Below are 22044 nucleotides of genomic sequence, written 5' to 3' on the forward strand. Positions count from 1 at the left end.
AACTCGGAACCTTGCGAACCACTTCCGTACAGTTCTTTCGGATAAAGAAACATCACCGTAAACTGCGCATATTTCTTTGGTTGCTTGTGAGGCATTTTTCCCTTTACGGAAAAAGAAAAGCATCAGGTGCCGAAAATGAACTTTCTTATCTTCCATTTTAAAGGGTAACAGAATTAACACAGGTTATAGAAACAAACCCTTTCCACGAAAACATAGCTTAAACTGTGCTCTAAATGGAGGTGTAGTCAAATCCTATTTTATGGACTCAACCATGTTCTAAAATAAGTTGAAAGGTAAGTTACTATAAATCAGCACGAACTTTCCGGACAACCCAATATATATATTTATATATATAGATACATATTTATATATATATAAACATACATATTTACATATATGTAATATACATAATCCTGACCTTCGAACAATGGGCCTCACAGAGGCAATGACTAGTGACTGAGACCTTTGGCGATATGCTGTGCTTGAGAAGACCTGTCAAGTGAAGAGAAATCATAGTCGTGGCTTATGCTGGTGTCACGTAAATCACACCCATGCCGGTGGCATGTAAAATGCACCTATTGAGCATTGGGCCTCATAGAGGCAAAGTGGCTGATGCTGGTGGCACAGGAAAAGTTCCTTTTGAGTGTTGGGCTCGTGAAGGCAATGACCAAGACCTTTGACATTATGTCATGCTTGAGAAGAAAACCCATCAAGCAAAGTAAAATCGCAATCATGGCAGATACACAAATGCACCCATGTCGGTGACATGTAAAAGCACCCATTACACTCTTGAAGTGGTTGACATTAGCAAGGGCATCCAGCCATAGAAACCATGCCAAATCAGACAGGAGTCTGGTGCAGCCTTCCAGCTTACAAGCCCTAGTCAAACAGTCTAGCCCATGCCAGCATGGACAAAGGATTTTAAATGAAGATGATGATGATGACTGACTGACTGACATACATACATGCACACACAGGCAAACACATACACACACACACACATGCATGTAATTCTTTTTCAATTGATTTATCTTGAAGTGTTGCTGTTATTTATGCCTCATGTATGACAGAGTTTTTTGTACATGTCTGGTCAAGTGGGCAAGCTTCAGAGTCTTGACAGTTACAACTGGGAGTGGGCTCTTAGTTATTTATATGAGTTAAAATGTTCCTCATATTGGGGTACCAGCTGTATGATATTTCAATTGATTATATATATATATATATATATATATATATATATATATATAAAAATATATATCATCATTTTCATGTCATTTTTCCATTTCTGCATGGAAAAGATGTAATTCACTGAGGCAGTTTTTCTATGGTCAGATGCTCTTCCTATAAGCTGGAAACAGATAAGAGTTGTGTCACTAAACCTTATCTGTTTTCAAGCAAAATAATAGTTCCCTTAGTCATTCAAACAGGAACAGGAAAATGGTTGGATATGTTTACACAGAAGAATGCAAATGAACAACACTGCTTGTAACACGATGCAGCATGCAATGTCAAAACAAGAGGACACAAATACACACACACTTATGATGGGCTTCTTTCAGTTTCTGTCTGCCAAATCCACTCACGAGACTTTGGTTGGCCTGGTGCTATAGGAGGTGTGTGTATCTTTGGAAATTCACACGACTGTTGATATCCCACACTTGTCACTGAGCAAAGTAGTAGTGATTATGACTGGCCAATCTGTGCTTTTGCAGATCATTAGAATATAAAATCTTTTACTCGAAAACAAGCAAATATTGGTGGCAGGAAGAACAATTGTCTATATAATCTTGCCTCAAATCTATGTTAACCTGGAAAAATGGGCACTAAATCAACAAATATGCATGTCTGTGTGTAAAAACAGGGAAGAATATTCAATCACAATTTACAATAAATATATTTATTGTTGTATTTCAAATGAAGTCTCACAGTATAGTTGCATTAATTATCTCACAAAATAATATAGAAATACAAAAGAAATTAAAACTAAATTCAAACTTACAGCAAGCTGATGCATTTGTACTTTCAGTAACTCCTGCCTTGCATCTTCACAATTTTTATCTAATCGTATCACTTGTAGAAATGCTTCTTCAGCTTTAGAATATTGCTACAATAATATAATATATCAGAATTCTAAAATGCTTGACTTATATTATTTTAGCAAACAATATATGTTAGCAAACAGAGTTTTGTTATATCTTCTATGATATTTATAAAGGTGGTACTCATGACAAAAAAAGTTGATAAAAAGGAGCACATAGCAAGTTATAATAGATGTGTTTATGGATAACAACATATCAATATATTACAGTACACTACTATCAATTCTAATGACTATAATTATCTATGTATCTTAATCTCTCAACTCATACTCTTTATTCTCGTTAATACTTTGTTTTACTTGTCTCTTATACTAATATTTCTCATTCGCAGACACTTGTTTGATTTTATTTCTTGTTTAGTATTTTCCCAAAATCTGTAATTTCCAGAATTCTACAAGCTCATTTATTGTTTCAGAGAAAGACTTTGAATTCTTAACCAGAAAACAGGAGCTCTATGATGCCCACATCTATGTGAACTAACCTATACACATGCTTTCACACACAATATACTGCACACACACACACATGTATTCAATATCTAATCTTTTTTGTTAGTTTTATTATTTCTGACATTTAGTTATTATTCTGATCCAGCAGAGTATTTATCTGCAGCTCCCTCCATGCACATCTCACATTTAAATATAACTGCTACATTAGTTAATAACCCTCCCAAACTACTATATTTTTGATGAGTCCATCCAGCATGTATTGTATATTTCATAGAATTTACTCCAACTTTTCTGCACACTGTAGATGGCCACTTCCTAGTTTTTATTGTTTCTTTTTTCCTGTTTATATTCCCACATGCTTTACTACTTGTCATTACTTCTTTCTTCTTTATGAATATCTTTATATCTTTCACCTTATACATTCCTTATTCATCTCCTTCAATCCATCAGACTCTCTAATAGACACTGTCATCTGTCTCTCATAACCCATGATAAACTTTTCTTTACACTTCTAGCCAGTACCTCTATCACAAAAAATAATGGGCTTAATACTAACTTGATTCATTCTAACCTTCACTCTAAACTTAATGCAGTTCTCATCCTTTGTTCTTATGGTTGTGTGTTACTTTCAAACATGAACATTATCACCATTTCTCCACTCCTAACTTTCTCAATGCACATGTTATCACTTCACATAGAACCCTGTCAAAAGCTTTTTCCCAAGTAACAAACCCAAAAAACAATTTCTTCCTCCTGCCCCTTATAATTTTCAAACTACCTTACAATAAAATTGGCATCAGTTGTTCCAGCCTAAATCTAAACGGCATTTCATCAATTTTTAATCTCTTCCTTATTCTCTTCTCTAACACTCATTTCAATATCTTCATTCCATGCTCACAGTCTAGGGGGATTACATTTCTCTTTGTGTGTATGTCAGGTCAGGAAAAGGGTTGGCATCAAGAAAAGTATTGATTCACAAAACACTAGCTTTGCAAGAGAGAAACAGTGTTAACTGGGTGATAGCTTAAGTCTGCCACACAAGAACTGGTATAATTGGCTTCTGCACAGTTTCCATGTACCCAGTTTCATTCACAATTTAAACAGAAATAAGGCTATAGCAAAAGACATCTGCCTAAATCACCACTCAATAGGATTAAATGAAGAACCAACACGATTGCAAATCCAACACCTTATCTGCAAACATTCTTGCATCAATGAAGATGACCTCGTCAGAGAAATGTTATGAAACATTTAGTTAAGAATGCAACTCTTGATGTAAATACAAGCTTGCAGTTAATGCAATGAAATGCAGGATGAACAGAGTCTGTATTGAAGATCCTTTTTTGTTTCATGGTATAAGTGTGCTTTTTATATGAAGAAAGATTCAGATTTGTATCCTCATCTTTAACAACTTTCATGTGAGTGCTTGTCAAACATGGATGCATACATACACACACACACACATTTATGCACTCACCATAAAGGAGAAACAAGAAATAATACTCACTTTTTGTCCAGCCAAAGCTCGACCCTTTCTAAAGAATCCCTTTGGCCAGTTTGAAGATATTGATATGGACTTTTCAGCATCTTTTAAGGCTCTAGAAATCAAAAAAACATTAGAAAATAATAAGATAAAATAGATGAAAGGAAAAAATATCTTAGCAGTACTGTTATCATTCATTAACAGTTGTTTTATATAATAGTATTTGCTAACATTCCAAAATAATTATCATTATTTTATGTCCATTTTCCACTGTTTGCATGGTTGGATGAATTTCTTCAGCACAGACTCACCATTCGTTGCAGTTCATTGATAATGCTTTTACAAGGTTCAGCCTCCGGATATCAGCCTTCACAATTTCTTTTTGTGTCTTCCTTGATCTTTCTCTTCCACAAGTTCCTTCAATTTAGACTGCTAGGCACTTCTTTACTCAAACTAGTCATCCCTCATACAATCACACATCTTGAGATTCATTTTATAGCAAGTTTTTTTCTTAGCTCATTTGTGCTGCATTGTATATACCCACTAAAATTACACATCTAGCAATACATACCTTTACATGCCCTCTACATTCAATGTCCACTTCTTTGAACCTACATCTGGCTGGGGGATTTATTGAATTCTATTCCTTCACTTTTCAAGTAGTCTTGTTTCTCTGGATCTATCTTTTTCTCTGATGCTACAACTCAGTTGTCTATGTTGACTGGTACATTCTCCACTGATGAATGACTTAACATTCACAACTATTTGTCCATCCTGTTTCCTGATAAGTTTGAAATCTACCTGGCTTATGTGTTCACCTGAGAAGTCGGTAGGTTATCAGGAGGCTGATCAGTTTCTTGAAGTTATTATAGCAAATAGTTAGGTTATTTGCACCACTGACCTCCATGATCCTTGATCCGTTTTCATTCTGTATATGATCATAACAGCCATGCACATCAAGATAGTAATGATGATGTTACCCAACATGTCAACTGGAGTCACAAGTTGTGAAAATGAGGTCACTGTTGTCTATTATCAAAGAAGCCTGCATGAGATCCTCATAACAGTAACCGTTTTGTTCATCAGTCCATCCTGATACTGGTGCAATATAGAGATCACTGTTGCTATCATCTTCCCTGATATTAGTCTAAGCTTAATTATTTGATCATATACTATGACTACTTCAGTTGCTTTGTTACTTTACCTAAAATGTAATTTCCAAGTATCAGGTCAGCATTAATTAAACCTTATTAATCATTAGTTTATTATGAATTAGATAAGGTAGAAGTGAATTGGCAATGTTGTTAGAGAATCAAATAGAATACCTTGTGGTACTTGTTCCAACTCTGTACATTTGGAGTTCAAATCCTGCTACGGTCAACTTTGCCTTTTGTCCTTATAGAGTCAGTAAAAAACTATTAATCAAGGCCCATAGATTAATAAGACTGTCAGAGCTTCAGACAATATGCTTACAGCATTACCTGAGACAACAGCAGTGCCAAGTTGTATCGGCTGTAAAACAGTGGCCTTTCTGTTGGACAACATTGGTGACACAGAGAGAGAAAACTTGAGTGCTTGGCAACTGCAAGTCTTCCATAAAAAAAAACCTTGCCTAGGCCTGTGCATACAGATACAGAAGCTTCTTGAGATAGAATGAAAGTATTCCAACTATGATTATCCCCACTTTTTTATGGAATCAGAACTTTTCTTTTTAAAATTTTCCATCTATAATTAGTAATGAAAATGAAAGCATTTTAATATGTAACTCTACTGTATTTTAACGGAATCAGAGGTTTTACTTTCAAATTTTCCAATTCCATCTTTTTTCACAGTCAGATATTTATTAAAACCACAGCAAGAAAGTATACCAGTCATGACCATCCTGTCTTTTTCAAAGACAGATGGGGGAAGACAGATAAAGAGTTAATCAGACATAAAATGATAGAAAAAGGTATCATTACTATAAGAAAGAAACCAAAAGTATCACAGAAAAATTGTCATAATCAGTAGAAAATGCATCTACAATGCATTGGCCCTCTCCATTCTCCTCCATGGAACAGAAACATGACCCCTCTCAAGGATCTTGTAAAGAGGATTGACAGTTTTGATAGCAAAGAACTGCATAAATGGATACATCAGCCTCCTACCTCATAGCTGTCTGTCACATGCACTGGTAAGGACACATCCTCCATCTCCCGCTAGATCATCCTTTACTTTCATTCAATGCAGCAGCTGCAGGCTGGAAGAGGCCTTGTGGCAGGCCCTACACTAGATGGCTGGATGTGATTGGGGAAGATCTCCAGAGGCTCAACATCACCTTAGAAGATGTAGAGGGGTTGGCACAGAACCACCAATGATGGAGAGCAGTGGTGAACCTGGTCAGCTTTATGCATGATGACATCTCTGGGATCACTAACCTGGGATGACCCCAGCTTCATCAAGCAAGAGCATGAAGCAAGCAAGCGGTAGAAAATATGGAGTTGGGAGAATGGTAAAGAAAATATTATGGACGCTAAATTACCATCCAATATTCTACACATACTGCCAAACACAATATTCCAAAATAACAATAAACATCCCAGTTTCATTTATGACATACTAAGAACACTCTGCTCTAATGAGCAGTCAAATATAACAACACTAATTTAACAACGCTCTAAAATATAATTAGTTGAGTATTACTGTCTTAGTTGAAAAATAATTTCTTATTTGAGGACTAATTTATTAGTTGAAAACTAACTTACTGGTTAAAGACTAAAGTAGTCTTTAGACTACTTTAAGAACACTAAATTATTACATGAAGAGTCGAAGATTAAATTATAGGATGAAGATTAACTTATTGATTGAACACCAACTTAGTAGTAGAAGACTAACTTAATAGTTGAAGTATAACTCTTTGTTTGAAGACTAAGTCATTGACTTACCTATACACGATGACTAACTTATTCACTAAAGAGTAATTCATTGGTTGAAGACTAAATTACAAGTTGAAGACTAACTGGTTGACCAACTTATTAGCTAAATTAGTGTTAATATATTTAATGCAGGAAGGCAGAAAGCTGGCAGAATTGTTAGCACGCCAGGTAAAATTCTTAGCAGCATTTCATTCGCCTTTATGAGGTCAACTTTACCTTTCATCCCTTCTGGGGTCGATAAAATAAGTACCAGTTCAGCACTGGGTCAATGTAACCAACTTAGCCCTTCCCTAAAACTGCTGGCCTTGTACCAAGATTTGAAACCAATATATTTAATGCAGAAATAACAAGAAATTATTGTGATGAGGAAAAACAAAATTAGTTCATTTTTCTATATTTGCAATGGTTAGACAGGTCCTCTTCAACAGAACCACACTATTTGTCACAGTCACTCATTATCATTTTCCTGTGTTTTACCTCCCATGTCTTTCACTTGTGCAGGTTCCTTTCACTTGTTGAGGTAAGTGTTCCTTTACCTAACTGTTATCTTCCACATGCACCACAGCCTTCTCTCTTGCATTTGTGTCTGACACATGTTATACCCAATTTCCTCTCATATCATTTGCACTCCACTATTCATACACACTAGTATTATATATCTGGCAGAACATGCTTGCTTCATTTCTTTCCAACCTCCACATTTGCATGCTTTGCCATCATACAACATTGCATTTCAGTCATAGGTGTCATAGAATCTACCACTTACTCAAAGAGAGATTCTTGCTGCCAACAGAGATAATGGCTCCATTGAAGTTTTCCACCCCATTCTTACTCTGGCTATTATACTTTCAGGATATTTACAGCCTCTAAGGCTAAAAAAGTCACCTAGGTTACAGGAGCAATCAACTACACCTAAAGAGCTTTCTGAATATTTGAAAGAATTTATTTCTTGAATGCTCTAACAGCTAACTATTCTTGTACACTAGCCACATACCAAATCATTCTCCGTCAGCTTGCCAGTCATCCCTCTGTACCTCCTGAGCACCCACAGTTTACATTGGTTTCACTGTATGGAATTCCTACCAAGTTCTTTTCTGCTTATCAAATAATGGTAATTTCCCAGGTAGCAGTAAAGCCCCAACCTTTTTTCTTGATTCAAGACATTACTTTCACATTTTTGGAATTTCTTTTCTAAATGTTTGATAGATTGAGCTATGAGAACTAGGTCATAAGTATACAGGATATCTCACAGATAACCAAAGTTAAACTCCTTTGTTATGGCCTAGAAACCTATAATAAACAGAAGAGGGCTGATACAGGCTCTGATGCATACCTATTTCCATACTAAATTCCTTGCTGAACTCATTGAACTCTCTTCTTTCTCACACCATCGCTGTACATGTCTCCCATAAGCCATTCATGTACACCTAACTTTCTTAAAGATCACCAGACAATAGATATGGTATACTGTCAGGTCTTTTCCAGATCGACGAATGCTGGGTATGGTGGGTTACTCTTAGCTAATATTACTTTGATTCTTTTGGCAAATATTGGAGACAACTCTGGGAATGTTCTACCCCCTTCACATACCAAAGACTTTACTGCTTTTACCAAAATAGTGATAAGAGAACCACTAAGTAAATGTACATGAATCTACAATATGTTGAAGGAATAAATTATTCTTGGAAGCTATCCAAATGAAAACAAACTAAATATAGGAAGCATCAAAAAGCTATCAAGAAAAAATCATTTTCAAACCGTCTGCTTCCTCTTCAATTTTTGCAGTCTTTCTCTTTCCACCTCTTCTCTATTGCTTCCCTTTTTCAAGTCACTCATTCTCATGTTCTTTCACTCAACATTCTTATCATTTTTTTATATCTCTATTCTCTCCTCATGCTTCCTCCTAATTTCTTCATTCTCTCTTTCTTTTTTTGACTTCTTTTATACTTCATCTCAATCTGCCTCTTTTCTCTTATTTTCTTTCTTATCTGCACTCTACTTCATTGTGATTAGTTCATGCTGCACTATATGGAGATAAAATATTCTCCATATATATTCTCTAATGACAAACATCAACATGAGTTATATAACTAGGATAATTTACAAGTTTAATTTCAATATGGTTTGTCTATGGATGTTGACATTAAGTTTTACTTACTTGTCATATTGCTGTATTCTTTCATAGCAATAAGAACGATTCCCAAAGAATCTGGAGAAAGAAAAATAAATGGATTTGAAGAAAATGAAATGATGAGAATGTCAACAGAATAACACAGAAATTGTACCTTTAATTAATAATTTAGAACTGATATTGTAAGGAAAACTTTCTCCATAAGGGCAAGATGTGTAGTTGAAGGGTTTGCTTGGCAGTCACATTGTTCTGGTTTTGATCTCATTGTATGAAATCTCGAGCAAGTCTTTGCAACTAAAACAATATCTTATGTGGAATTTGCAAAATAGAATCTTCACAGAAGTATGGCATTTGTGTGTGTGTGCATGCATGCATGTACACATACATGTATGTACAAGTGCATGCACAGGACTGGTTGTGTGGTAAGTAGCTTGCTTACCAACCACTTGGTTCCGGGTTCATTCCTACTGCGTGGCACCTTGGGCAAGTGTCTTCTACTATAGCCTCGGGCTGACCAAAGCCTTGTGAGTGGATTTGGCAGACGGAAACTGAAGGAAGTCTCTCATATGTACATGTGTGTGTGTATGTGCGTGTATATGTTTGTGTCTGCGTTTGTTCCCCCAACATCGCTTGACAACTGATGCTGGTGTGTTTACGTCCCCATAACTTAGTGGTTCGGCAAAAGAGACCAATAGAATAAGTACTAGGCATCCAAAGAATAAGTCCTGGGGTTGATTTGCTCGACTAAAGGCGGCGCTCCAGCATGGCCACGGTCAAATGACTGAAACAAGTAAAAAGAGAGTATGTATGAAAAAACTGATAAGGCTCCATCATCCTCATTTGAAGTCTTTCGTGTTGACATGGGGTGGATGCTTTAAAAGAATCCAGTAAGCCAGAGGACCGCATCAAGCTCCATCGTTTGTTTTGGCATGGTTCCTATAGCTGAATGTAGTTTCCTAATGCAAACCATTTTATAGAATGTACTACATGCTTTTTTCATGACACTAGTGAGGTTGCCATGTAACTCACAAGACAAAGAAAAAGACACCTCAACTGAGAGGGAGGTGACTTTATGTTAGGTGTTGAGAGGCTAAAGTATGACAGAGGAACAGGCTTGGGTGTCTTGCTATAGAGGAGATACCTACCTATCTAGCATTGTATAAGGGTGGATATGAATAGCTGAAAAAAAGACAAGAGATGGGGTGATGAGATGTCAGAATGAAACGTGGATATAAGAGAGAATATGGACAGAAGATAGGGAAATATGGGTGGATAAGTTCATAAGGGTGTGAGAGAAGAGTGGCAAATGGTTAGAGATGAGGGGAGAAGCAAATGTAGTGAATGATAAACAAGGGTGGCAGTGTGGTTAATAGTAAATATCAGCATGAGGATACGAAAGAAGGTAAAAGAAATAAGAGTGGCTCAGGAAAGAAGAGATGAAAAGTAGTTGCACAGGAAGGGTGAAAAGCAGTAGTATGATAAACTGTTTACAGGTCAAAAAATAAGCTGTACAGAGATGGATATCAGAAGAATGTAGGGGTATGTGGTTCCATGGACAGTTATAGGGGGAAGTAACTGGTAGCAAAAATGGGACAAGAAATATGTGCAGATTCTACTCCTGTATAATTACAGCAGCTGAATAGTATCATAGTTAGAGGAGTAGAAGGATAGGTATGAGGAAGATGAGAGGTGAGGAAGACTTGATGGAGACAAATTAGGTGCAAAGGCAGGGACCAATAAGTAAATAGACATAAAACATAATGCTTTAGAACCTTACTTTCACAACAACAGACAGTGAGCACAGTGAAATGCTAATCATTTTGGTCCTTTGTCATTTCCTCCATGAGGATCAAAATCTTGAAGTTAGTCTTCACTACTTCATCCCGTGCTTTCATGCAATTCCCACTTCCACAATTTCTATCTGTATTTAGCAATTGGTACTTCATTATAAACCTGTTCTTACCCATATGCATTACAGAACCAGTGCAAGTCTTCTCTCTTGCATGCTGCAACTGATTCCTTTTATGCTCAATTTTTCTCTCAAAACATTTGAATTTAGTCATACATGCACACTGATGTTGCATATTAACTTCATTCCTTTCTAGTCTTCACACATCCTCTGCATTCAGGCCCTCACATCCCACTATCATGTAGCATTACTATTCATGCACAAGCATCATACAATCTCTAAGCTAAAGACTTGCTATCAACAGAGGCAATAGCTCTTTGAACTTTCTCCATCCTATTCATATTCTGAAACAATAGTTTCAGAACATCCTACTCCATAGCTCATTCAGTCACCTAAGCAACAAAAGCTATCTACAACCTCAAGTGAACTTTTAGGGCATTTGAGAAAATCTATTTCCCATGTGAACTTAGTGATTATTGCTTCTGCACATCTGCCGCATACAACATCTACTTTTTCTGTGAGCCTTCCTCTGATTCCACTGCACCTCTTGTATGTCTATAGCTTGCATTGGGCACACTGTATGATATTTCTACCTATACTTTTCCTACAAGCAGGGTCATTTTTTTGAAGAGAGTAGAAGCTTGTCTGTTTTCTTGCTTACTAAAACTTTGGTCCTCAATAGGTTAATTTTAAGACACCTGATCCCAGATTTTGATTCCGCAACTAGAATATATTTTCAAAATCTACTACAGATTCATTTATAAGAATGAGGTTACCAGCAACTGATCAAATATTCCTGCAATGACCTGGAGAAGTATGACAGGTAAGAGAGAACTGAGAAATAAGACCTGGTGAACTCCTACTTGCACATCAAATTTGTTGTTGAACTTGTTGCTGACTCTCACCTTACTAACAACACCTCTGCAAATCTCACAAGTCATTTGTCTACCTGTAGCTTCCTCCCTGACAACTAAATCAGAGAACAAGGGACTCTGCTGAAGCCTTTTCCACTGTTGACAAATGCTAAGTACAATGGCTTCTGCAGTTGTTTTGTTAAAAAGAGGGCCTTAGTAGCACTTCTCCCATGCAAAAAAAAACAAACTGCATCAAATATAACCTAATTATCTTCCTAATTAATTGGGCTACAGCTCTTTCCATAACTTTCATGACCTGGTCCAACTGTAATTATTTTTATCTAAGGCATCTCCTTTAGTCATGTAGTAGTTTATTGCTGCTACACTAGTCATAGGGTATAACACTTTTCTGTACAACTTGTTTAACTACAAATTTAACAAGGCTATATCCTAATCCATCAGATATTTTAAGCATCTTAACAGTGTTAGTTGAGGAACCAGAGGCTTTCCATACTGTCATATCTTTAGTTCCTTTATTTATCATACTGCTGTTGATTAAGATAGCTGGTCCCTTAGTTGGATCCACATTGGGAAGATCCTTTTTTTCCCATGCATTCTCTACATTTAATAGCCCCTTCGCAGTAACAGTTCTATGCTTATTTCTTTTCAGAATCCCTAAGTGCAAGCATATCGTTATCCATTCACACACTTCTCACTCATGACATTTCGATTCTCTCATGCAATTTGGAACATCTCATGCTTCTGGTCCTCATGTTGTAGGACATGACAAATCTCTTATTTTTCTACTTTTCCCTTGCTATGTACACCTGTCACCTGGCTTCTCTTTTGATATAATTCTTTGCTGCCTCCACTTTTGCAATCTTTCCAAGCCTATCTCTTTGCCTCAATCTCTGACTATCTCTCTCTTTTACCTACATGTCACCTTTGGCATAGCTGGAGCCTTGTACCAGCCACAGATTTAATCTATCTCCCATCAGCAGGTTGTCCGATAAGAATGCCCAGTTCTCTTCTATATAATATGACTCTGATTCATCCTTCTTCTCAAATATTACAAGTACTTCTATAAATCTTGGACTGTTCAAGAGATCCTCAACCTTCCATGTCTTCCTTTTCCAGGCTGGTATGTGCATGAGTCTTTTTAGCTTTAAGTCAGTAGGTTTTAACTTATGTTCAGTTGTACATTCTTCACCTGGGAAGTACTCTCAATCCCATTTTCTGGTGTAATCATGAAACTGATAGGTAGTTAGTTTCTTGAAGTTAGTGCTACAGATTATCAGCTCATTTACGGCAGAATCCCAAGGGCTTTGTCCACTCTTAATTTCTAGAATGAAAGCCATAGCTTTCATGAACCCCATGGAATTTTTGTTGGGTTTCTGCCCAGCATGTCTGCTCAAGTCACCCACCATGAAATTAAAGTCTTCCATTTGTCAAGGTAACCTGCAAAAGGGATTAGTAAATTCAATCTTTTGTTTATCTGTGAGTCATAGTTGAGGAACATATGCAGAGACAAATGTTACTGTCATGTTTTCCAAGATTACTCTATACTCAATTATCTTATCACACACTCTGACAACCTCTTTCTGAAGAGGTTTTATATTGTCCCTTGCTCATGAAAAGTCTAGCTGAGGATCCGCTCCATCTTATTTCTTGAATGCAGCACAAATCCACACACCTCCATTCTAATAATTTCACAATCTTATTAGACCTACCTTTCATTGTGGTAGTTCTAAGATTGTTGGCTGGATGAGAAGAGCAAGTGATTAGTATCTGAAAAGAAGATTTGTGTACATGTTTGCCTACAGGCAGAGGGTTGTTGCACATGTGCAATTAATTATACAACTGTGAAATGCATATATGTATGTGTATGTATGGGTGCATGTGGAATTATATATATAGAGAGAGATAGATTAAGAAATGGAGTTAAACGCAGGTGTTATTCAAATCATTTATACTTCCAATATATGTTTCGAAGAAAGCATTGATATTATTCCAGAGGGAATAAAAATAACCATGCATAAAGTAAAATATATGAGTGATGTGGAGTTTTGCAACCCCTCTACAATGAATAAGAACTGAATGAAATTGTGACAACCCATCTAAGCCACACGAGCATGGAAAATGGATGTAAAATGAAAATGTTGCAAAGCTGCATAACAGTGAAACATGGGCCTTGATTGCAAAGAATTTGAGAAGGCCGTAAAGAAATGAAGCTAGCATACTTCACTAGATGTGCAGCATAAGTATGCATGAATGACGAAGTACAAATGTGTTGAGAGAATGGGAAACGAGAGACATCAGATGTAGTATGCAAGAAAGAAAACTGCACTGGTCTGAACATGTAATGAGAATGGTTGTATAAAGAAATGCTAAACACTTAATATGGATGGCACTTGTGAAAGAGGGAGACCCAGGACTTAAAATCTTCACAGATGATATGACAAAGGACTGGAATGTCTGGCAATATGTAACACTTGAGAAGACCTGCCTATTTTGGAAAAGACAAGATTCTGGAAGCACGATGCATATGTGCACAATTGGGGCCCTCACTCTATTTCCTCTTGAAGCCATCATCATCAACCATCATTTCTCTGTCACTAACTCCACCATCACCGACTTCACTGCAATATTCTGCTGCTGTAATTAAATATGAGCAGAACTGCATGCTTCGTCTGCTTTTCCTTAATACCACTCATCTTTCTCACTACCTGGAACCTTTTCACTTTGATATCTATCCTTCATTCTTAATATTGTCCCTTCTGACACACATTTTACATTGATCACTCTTCTGTGTCACCAAATTATCTCTCCATCTCCACCTCAATGCACCTCTCACTCCCCCATACAATATGCTTTCCTCTCCCCTCTCACTCTTGCAACCAGGTCAGTATCAGGAAGTGGATATCTTTTCTTTATTTGGATGCTATCTAGAATGTCATATTTATCTCTTACCATTACTGAGAAATTCTCAAAGATAATAATAGTTAGAATGTGTATGTTATTAGGTTTTAGTAGTATTTTATTTATATGCAGTGAAGACGAAAAGTTGTGGTAGGTTAGCTTAGCACTTAGACACCTCTACTTGTAAATATCTGCAGCTGTCATCATTTGCATGAAACCACAATTCAAATAGCATTGTTATTTGGGATCAAAAATTGGAACTAAGCTCTCTTCTGTGAAAGAAACACATTCAGTTTCATTTTAGAAAGAAATTCCTGTCGAAAGACTTCTCGTTTGCACTATCTATGTTTCACTGGAAATTTTCTTCCTTTCATTTTCAAGCATAATGGTGTTTGTTTCATATCCCAAGCAGTGAGTCAGAACTCAATGATATTATTTATCAATGATTTTTGGATTAGCCTTTTTCTTTTCTTTTTTTTTATGATTTAATTAGTGAAAGAGAACTTGGACTTGGATAAAATAATTAGAGTGATATTTCTGGATGTCAAGATTTATGGATTTTGAGTAGGAGTGGAATTACTATGTAGTCAATATTTCATTGAGGCTTTTCTTAGTGAATGGTTAGGATTTAAAAAAGATTAATTTGCAGATATATTTTAAAGGTAAATTCTCTGTATACTGCTGGGCTTGTAAGAACATAATTTTTTTTTTTTTTTTGTAATAAAACAACACTAAATTTGTTGAGCCTTACAAAACCTTTGAATGGAGAAAATAAAGGCATATTTTGGAATTCTTTTACTAATGCGAGTTGTACATCTTCCAAGTTACAAAAACTAATTAGAACATCAATTCGATTCTGAGACAGGAAATTAATACCCAGGAATCAATGCAGGTGATATGACAAGTAAAAATCAATATAACAGGTAAAATCTACATTCACAATGTACATCAATAATCATAATATAGTATCAGTAAATTTCATCCAAAATCATGCAAAAATTATATTTTTATGATTTTTATACTGGACTAGCTGCATTTTAGCAAAATCTCTAGTTTTTATTTGGATCAGGAGATTTGTATAGCCTAAGCATAACAGGACATTAAGAGTTAAACACTGCTGTGTCTATGTTTTGTGCTGTGAAAATAAAGTACGTACAATTATAGGAAGTTATCAAAAACCTATATTTAATGGGGGATATGTATGCTGTTAAGAAGTATGTGGATAAGGTCTGAGAGCAAAAGAATAGTGTCATCACTAGAAGAAATTGTGCAGTTAAAAGTGAATAAAATGATAATAGTGGGACAGATAATTAGGTGCCTAGGTGCACTGAGTTTCAAAGAGAGAGAGAGAGAGTTGAAGAGAGAACCATTAACTCACACTTCAATGGAATTATTCAACAGGAAGCCTCCAATCCAGGGTGGAGCACTAAGGTAGAAAGTTTTTCAAGAAGGTTCTTATGCCAGACATAGTCAATTACTTTGTTGATGTTAAAAGCATCACTTTGCTTTCACCAAAGTTTTCAAGGGCAGGATTTAATTTTTGTGAAGTGGAAGAGAAGCTCTCAGAAACCACACTGATTACTAAGAAAGGAAATAGATTTAAGGATGAAGGTACAGTCAGGTTAAAAAAAAAAAAAAAGATTTCAGGCCTGAGACTGAAGAGGTTTCTAATACAGAAACACATATTCCAAAAACAGACTACACTAAGTTTTATATGGAATTGTAAATTTCTAGACAATGTGGAGAGAAGAGTGTGATAGGGTTGGTAATCAAATGTAATAGACCTATATAGTACATGATAATGTTGGCAGATTCATTAATGGAAACTGTCTGGAAAGTATAAATTTAAAAGCATAAACATCAGGCCCTAAAACGTCCCTTGCAATTTCAATATCTAATGTATCCATACATAAGAAAATAGGAACCCAGACATTGTTATTGTGTATAACAATGCAAGACTATGATAAATCCTTAACAATGTAGATAATGCAACTGAATACAAGAAAACATTGAGGATGATCAGAGTTTCCTGAATAAAATTGAAACTAATAAAGAAAGACTTGTAATTTTAGTAGTCAAGGAATGTTCCACACTAGATTTGATAAGATTAAGGTCATTACTATCATTGTAGTTGGCACTATCATCATCATTTTTATGTCTGCTTTTTTTCATGCTTTCATGGATTGGATAAAATTTCTTGAGGAGTATTTTTTGGCCAGAAGCCCTTCCAGATACTTGTTTTCAAGACATCAGGTCAAGCCTGTTCTGATTTGTTCATCCTGATCATACCAGCATTATAATCCACCACTTAGGAGATTAGGAAAGTATCCTGTGAAGGTTTTTTGCTGAACAGCCAACCTATTGGCAGATGAGTTGAAAAGAGTTCCTGGCATAGAGACAGTCACTGAATGAATGACTATTTTCAAATAAGGTATTTTATTCCTCTGGTCTTTACATACTAAGTTATAGGACATATTGTTTATGCAGGACATAAACAAATGTCACCATTGCCCAAGAGATATCAATTGTGAAGACATGCACATACAAGCACATAAACACAACAGTTTCTGTACAGTTTTTGGCTACCATAAATCACTCATGCAGCATTGGTTAAATAAAGTCTATGAGAAGACAGCTGCCCAAGGTGCCATGAAGAGGGATCAAACTTAAAAGCATGTAGATATGAAGTGAACTTCTTAACTACATAGCCATGCCAAGACCATTATTTCTAATTAGTAGCATTGTTACAAAAATGTCTAATATTGAGAAAAATGTTAGGGGTTTACTTTGGTAAATTAAATCAATTTATAATATATTAGCACCAAAAATTACTAGTTGCAATTTTCTCCCAATCAAACACTCTCCAGCATAACATAAAAACAAGAAAAGGAAATTATAAAATAGAATAATAATGTTAATTATTTATTACTCAGAAATGAAGTTGCAGACTTAGAAATCCACCTTCAACACACACACATAGATCACCAAAAGGTGAGCCATCAGTGGAACCTCTACATAGTTGCTCGGCTTAAAAATATACCAACCAAATCTCCATTAAATCACACCCTATTGTATTAAGAAGGGAAAAACATAATAATGTATTCTTAGATACATTATGTCAAGATAAAATGGAGAAGACAGCAGGTGTATCTTTGATTACTGGTCTTAAGGATCAAGGCTGATCTGGGGTTCAACAAACATACTCACAAATCTTCAACTAGTGACTGCACACTATAGCATAGCAAACTTAAGTGTGTATGATTGATGGGAAAGTAAGTCTAAAGATAATAGTAGAGGGTGAGAAACATCTCTATTTATAAATTCTCCAAAATCTTAGAAGATACTCTGAGACAATAAAGGAGATATTACAGCAAGTTGACTCACCGAAAATCACTTGGATCAAGTCGTATTGCTTCTGTGAAAAGATCTATAGCAGCGGCATAATGACCCATTTGTGCCATTTCATTACCTCGAACTGCAGGAAAAGATAAATGTATTATTATTATTATTATTATTATTATTATTATTATTATTATTATGATGATGATCATGATGATGGCAATAATAACAATGAATTCTTAGTCTGACACAAGGCTATACATTTTAAGGGAGGGATCAATTAATTACAATGAAACCCACTCCCTTAGTAACTGCCTGGTACTTATTTTGTTGATTCATGAAGGAAGAAAAATAAAGTCAATTGGGGTGGGATTGGAATTCAGAATGTACAGGGAGTTCTTTAAATGCTGCAAGATGTTTAATCCACTACTCTACTAATTCTCTCAAATAACCACCATCACTACTATCACAGCAACAACAACAACAATAGTGGCTTCTTTGAGGTTTATATCATAATTTTTGCTGAATTTACCTTAAGGACTCCCAATTATGGGTTTTGCTTCCATGCCTAGAATTTTATCTCTTACTACAGATTCATCTGTAAGAACTAGATCACCAATGCATAAGCATGGGCAGATGGTTTTACCCTTTTTGATATCAACCCTTCAGAGACTGTCCCTGGCTCAGTAGTACAAATGTCTTGTTTCTGAAAGTTCTGAATTAAATTCTTCCATCAAAATTTAGTGTTAATTTATGTTCCTAACACCAGCTTCATAATAACAAAGTTTTGTTGTGTCTAGGGAGAGTTATAATGCCAATATAAATTAAAATAAACACATGCAATTAATCAGTTGTTAGTTTTCTGTCAGAGTCCTTCTGACGCTATTCATGACCTCATCAATGATATACCCTCAGTCCTCAAAGTCAGCTTTGAGTCCGTCTGAGAACTAGTGTGTGTGTATGCATATGTATGTACATACATATCTGTATGTATAGATGTGTGAGTGTTTACTTGTGTAAGTGCATTCTGGTATATTGTGTGCATTCTGGTGTGTATGTGCATATGTGCATTATGTGTGTGTAGCTGGTTATTTTTTTGAATAGGTAAGTGCATGTATATTTGCATTTGTGCATTCTTATATATGTGTATGTGTGTGTACTTTTTCACATATGATTGTGTGAGGGATAGCCCATTGTCTTTTATAATAGGTAACCATCTATGTGTATATGTTCCTGCATGTGTGTGTACATATGTGTGCAAGGATGTTTGTGGTTGTGTTCTTGTGTGTGTTTTCAAGTGTGTATGTGTGTGCATGGATGTGTATGGTTGCATACTGGAATTGTTTATAATCTATGAACTGTGCATCATGTTGTCATTGTAGTTCCACCCTATATATGCCTACCTATACCCACACATACCCTCCCATCCGCACAGATGTACACACACCCACACTGCATGTGTGCTGCATGGGTAATGGTAGTGGTATTGTGGTTGTATTATTTACTAAGTATATTTTCTATTTACTGTTGGCATTGTCTCACTTATGAGAACAGACTCATGCATCTGTTTTAGCATTGAATCACTCAGACTAATTTGATCCAGCATACTACTATGTTGATCTCTGCCATGTTGGTAAAACTAAATAGAAAATATACACATTAAATAATAGAACCACAACACCACTACCACTACCCATGCAACACATATGCAATGTAGGTGTGGGTACATCCGTGTGGTTGGGAGGGCATGGTGTGGATATATGTAGGCATATATAGACATATTAGAATGACAGCAGGCTACAAAGAAATCCATAAAGATAAATACATGTAATTATTAACAAGTCCAGTACACAACCACACATGCAACCACATACACACATCCATGCATGCATGCAGGTGCACACGCATGAGCACACACACACACACACACATGAAAACATACACACAGATGATGACCTATTCAAAAACCTACTGACTACACCACATTCACACACACAACAGAATGCACACACAAGTAAACACTTATGCACCTACACACACACACACACACACACACACACACACACAAGACTAGTTCTCAGACAGACTCAAAGGAGACCTTGAAAAGTGAGAGTATGCCATTGATGAGGTTGTGAATAGCAACGAAAGGACTTTGACAGAGAAAACTAACAACCAACTGATTGTTAAATCAACACATTAAACAAACCACTGGATAGTTAGTTGGTAAAATGAAGAAATGGTATTGAACCAGTGTGTGTGTGTATATTTTAATTGTTATTGGTATAATGACCCTCCCAAGACACAAGATCTGTTTCAACACAGGAATTCACATCAAGAATCATGCAAACCAAATACAGAAATGAAGTAAAATAACAAAGTTATTTTATTAAATTCTTCATTACATTTAAAAATCAGTTGAAGTAAACACAAAGTATCTCAAAAGAAATATGGTAACAAAAGAGTTAAACCCCTCTGTGACAGTTTGTAAGACAATAATGAATGAGAGGGAGCTGTGAACTGAATCTTGGTGAACACCTCTCTTCACACTAAATTCATCACTGAAATTGTTGTTGACTCTCACTTTACTTACAGCAACCTTGTACATAGATTATTGTGCTATAACTCTCTCCGTGACCATCATAACCTGGTCCAGCAATAAGATATCTTAATAATTCCCTCTCTCCAAAACATCTCCTTTGCCCTTGGAGCTATGCCAGTCATTGGATTTGACATTATTCTATATTACTTGATTAACTATTCAAGTAAAATAAAAATCCTCTAAGACCATGGAGTACTAGGTTTGCATCTAGCAAGGTAAAGGCGGCTGTATCATAAGGAGGAGGACCTCTTTAGCCTTGGTTGAAATCTTCACAGAGATGGTGTATTAAAGAAAAAAACTGGTATTAATGCCAACTTCAAACATACTGTAAGACCATCAAGTACTGAGTTGGTATCCAGCAGGGTTAAGTCTGTCACATGAGAGGAGGAGAGATTCTTCAGTCATGGTTGTCAACCCTCCAAGAGATGGTATTTCAATGAAAGCACTAGTAACTGTGTCCTTTATTACCACTAATTTCCATAACTAGAGTTTAACAATAAACTAGACAACTTTAAAGAAGTAAATGAGAGTGGAAACTCAAGTGAAACTGTCACATCCAGTCAGTGTATTGTGTTAGAGCAGGCAGTACTTGGTTACATTTGCTTGAAGGAGGATTTATGGTAAGTGAAGATGAAATGAGGAGATTTATACAATTTTGATGGAATGAGCTATAAGTGAATAAGATAAAGGTGTTGGTGGTAGCATACCCACAAACAGGAAAAACAAAAGTGTGTTAGAGTTGACATAAAATAGAGTAATGAAACAAGCACACAAGATCCAAGGCAAAGGTTGAAATAAAAAAGAATCACCAGGTATTGAGGAAAGAGTAAATGAAAACATGTACTTGATGTACAAATACCTGTATATCAAAATATATATTAATATGAGTGCATCTCAGCCTATGAATGTGTGTCATTTTTTTGTGTGTATATCTAAATGGCTCTCAAACTATTATTAAATTCATAAATGTATACTTGTAGATCACTTTTACCTTTACATGCAGATGTAAAGAAGTAGATAAATGTCAGTCATTTTATATAGATATTCATAGCCCTCATCATCATCATCGTTTAGCATCCACATTCCATGCTAGCATGGGTGGGACAGTTTCACAAGAGCTGGCCAGGCAGAAGCTTGCACCAGACTTCCGTGACTGTTTTGGCAGGATTTTTACAGCTGGATGCCCTTCCTAACACCAACCACTTTACATTATGGACTGGGTGCTTTCAAGTGGCACCTGCACTGACAGGGTCACCAAGTACTTGCAAGACAAAAAAAAATTTTCAAGTGGGGAGGAGGCATTGGAGGAAGTGATCTTGTGTTGGATGAAAGGTTATAGTGAGATAG

The 22044-nt window shown here is 36.0% G+C and overlaps 1 protein-coding gene across 9 annotated transcripts in view; it reads right to left on the reverse strand.

Annotated features, from left to right (window-relative positions):
• The window catches only part of LOC106867759 (tetratricopeptide repeat protein 31), a 225191-nt gene that overhangs the window by 88435 nt on the left and 114712 nt on the right, over positions 1-22044 (reverse strand). For all 9 annotated transcript variants that reach the window (XR_008266010.1, XR_008266011.1, XR_008266009.1 and 6 more), the window contains exons 9-12: positions 18144-18234; positions 9105-9155; positions 4056-4146; positions 2000-2104 (exon numbers count right to left, since the gene is read on the reverse strand). Coding sequence is in view for 4 of the 9 variants with exons in the window: in XM_052974422.1 (XP_052830382.1) it covers positions 2000-2104; positions 4056-4146; positions 9105-9155; positions 18144-18234 (338 nt within the window). In the remaining 5 variants the exon portion in view is untranslated. The remainder of the gene's footprint in view (positions 1-1999; positions 2105-4055; positions 4147-9104; positions 9156-18143; positions 18235-22044) is intronic.

Source organism: Octopus bimaculoides, chromosome 18 (genome assembly GCF_001194135.2).
Source record: "Octopus bimaculoides isolate UCB-OBI-ISO-001 chromosome 18, ASM119413v2, whole genome shotgun sequence".
Taxonomy (NCBI): Eukaryota; Metazoa; Mollusca; class Cephalopoda; order Octopoda; family Octopodidae; genus Octopus; species Octopus bimaculoides.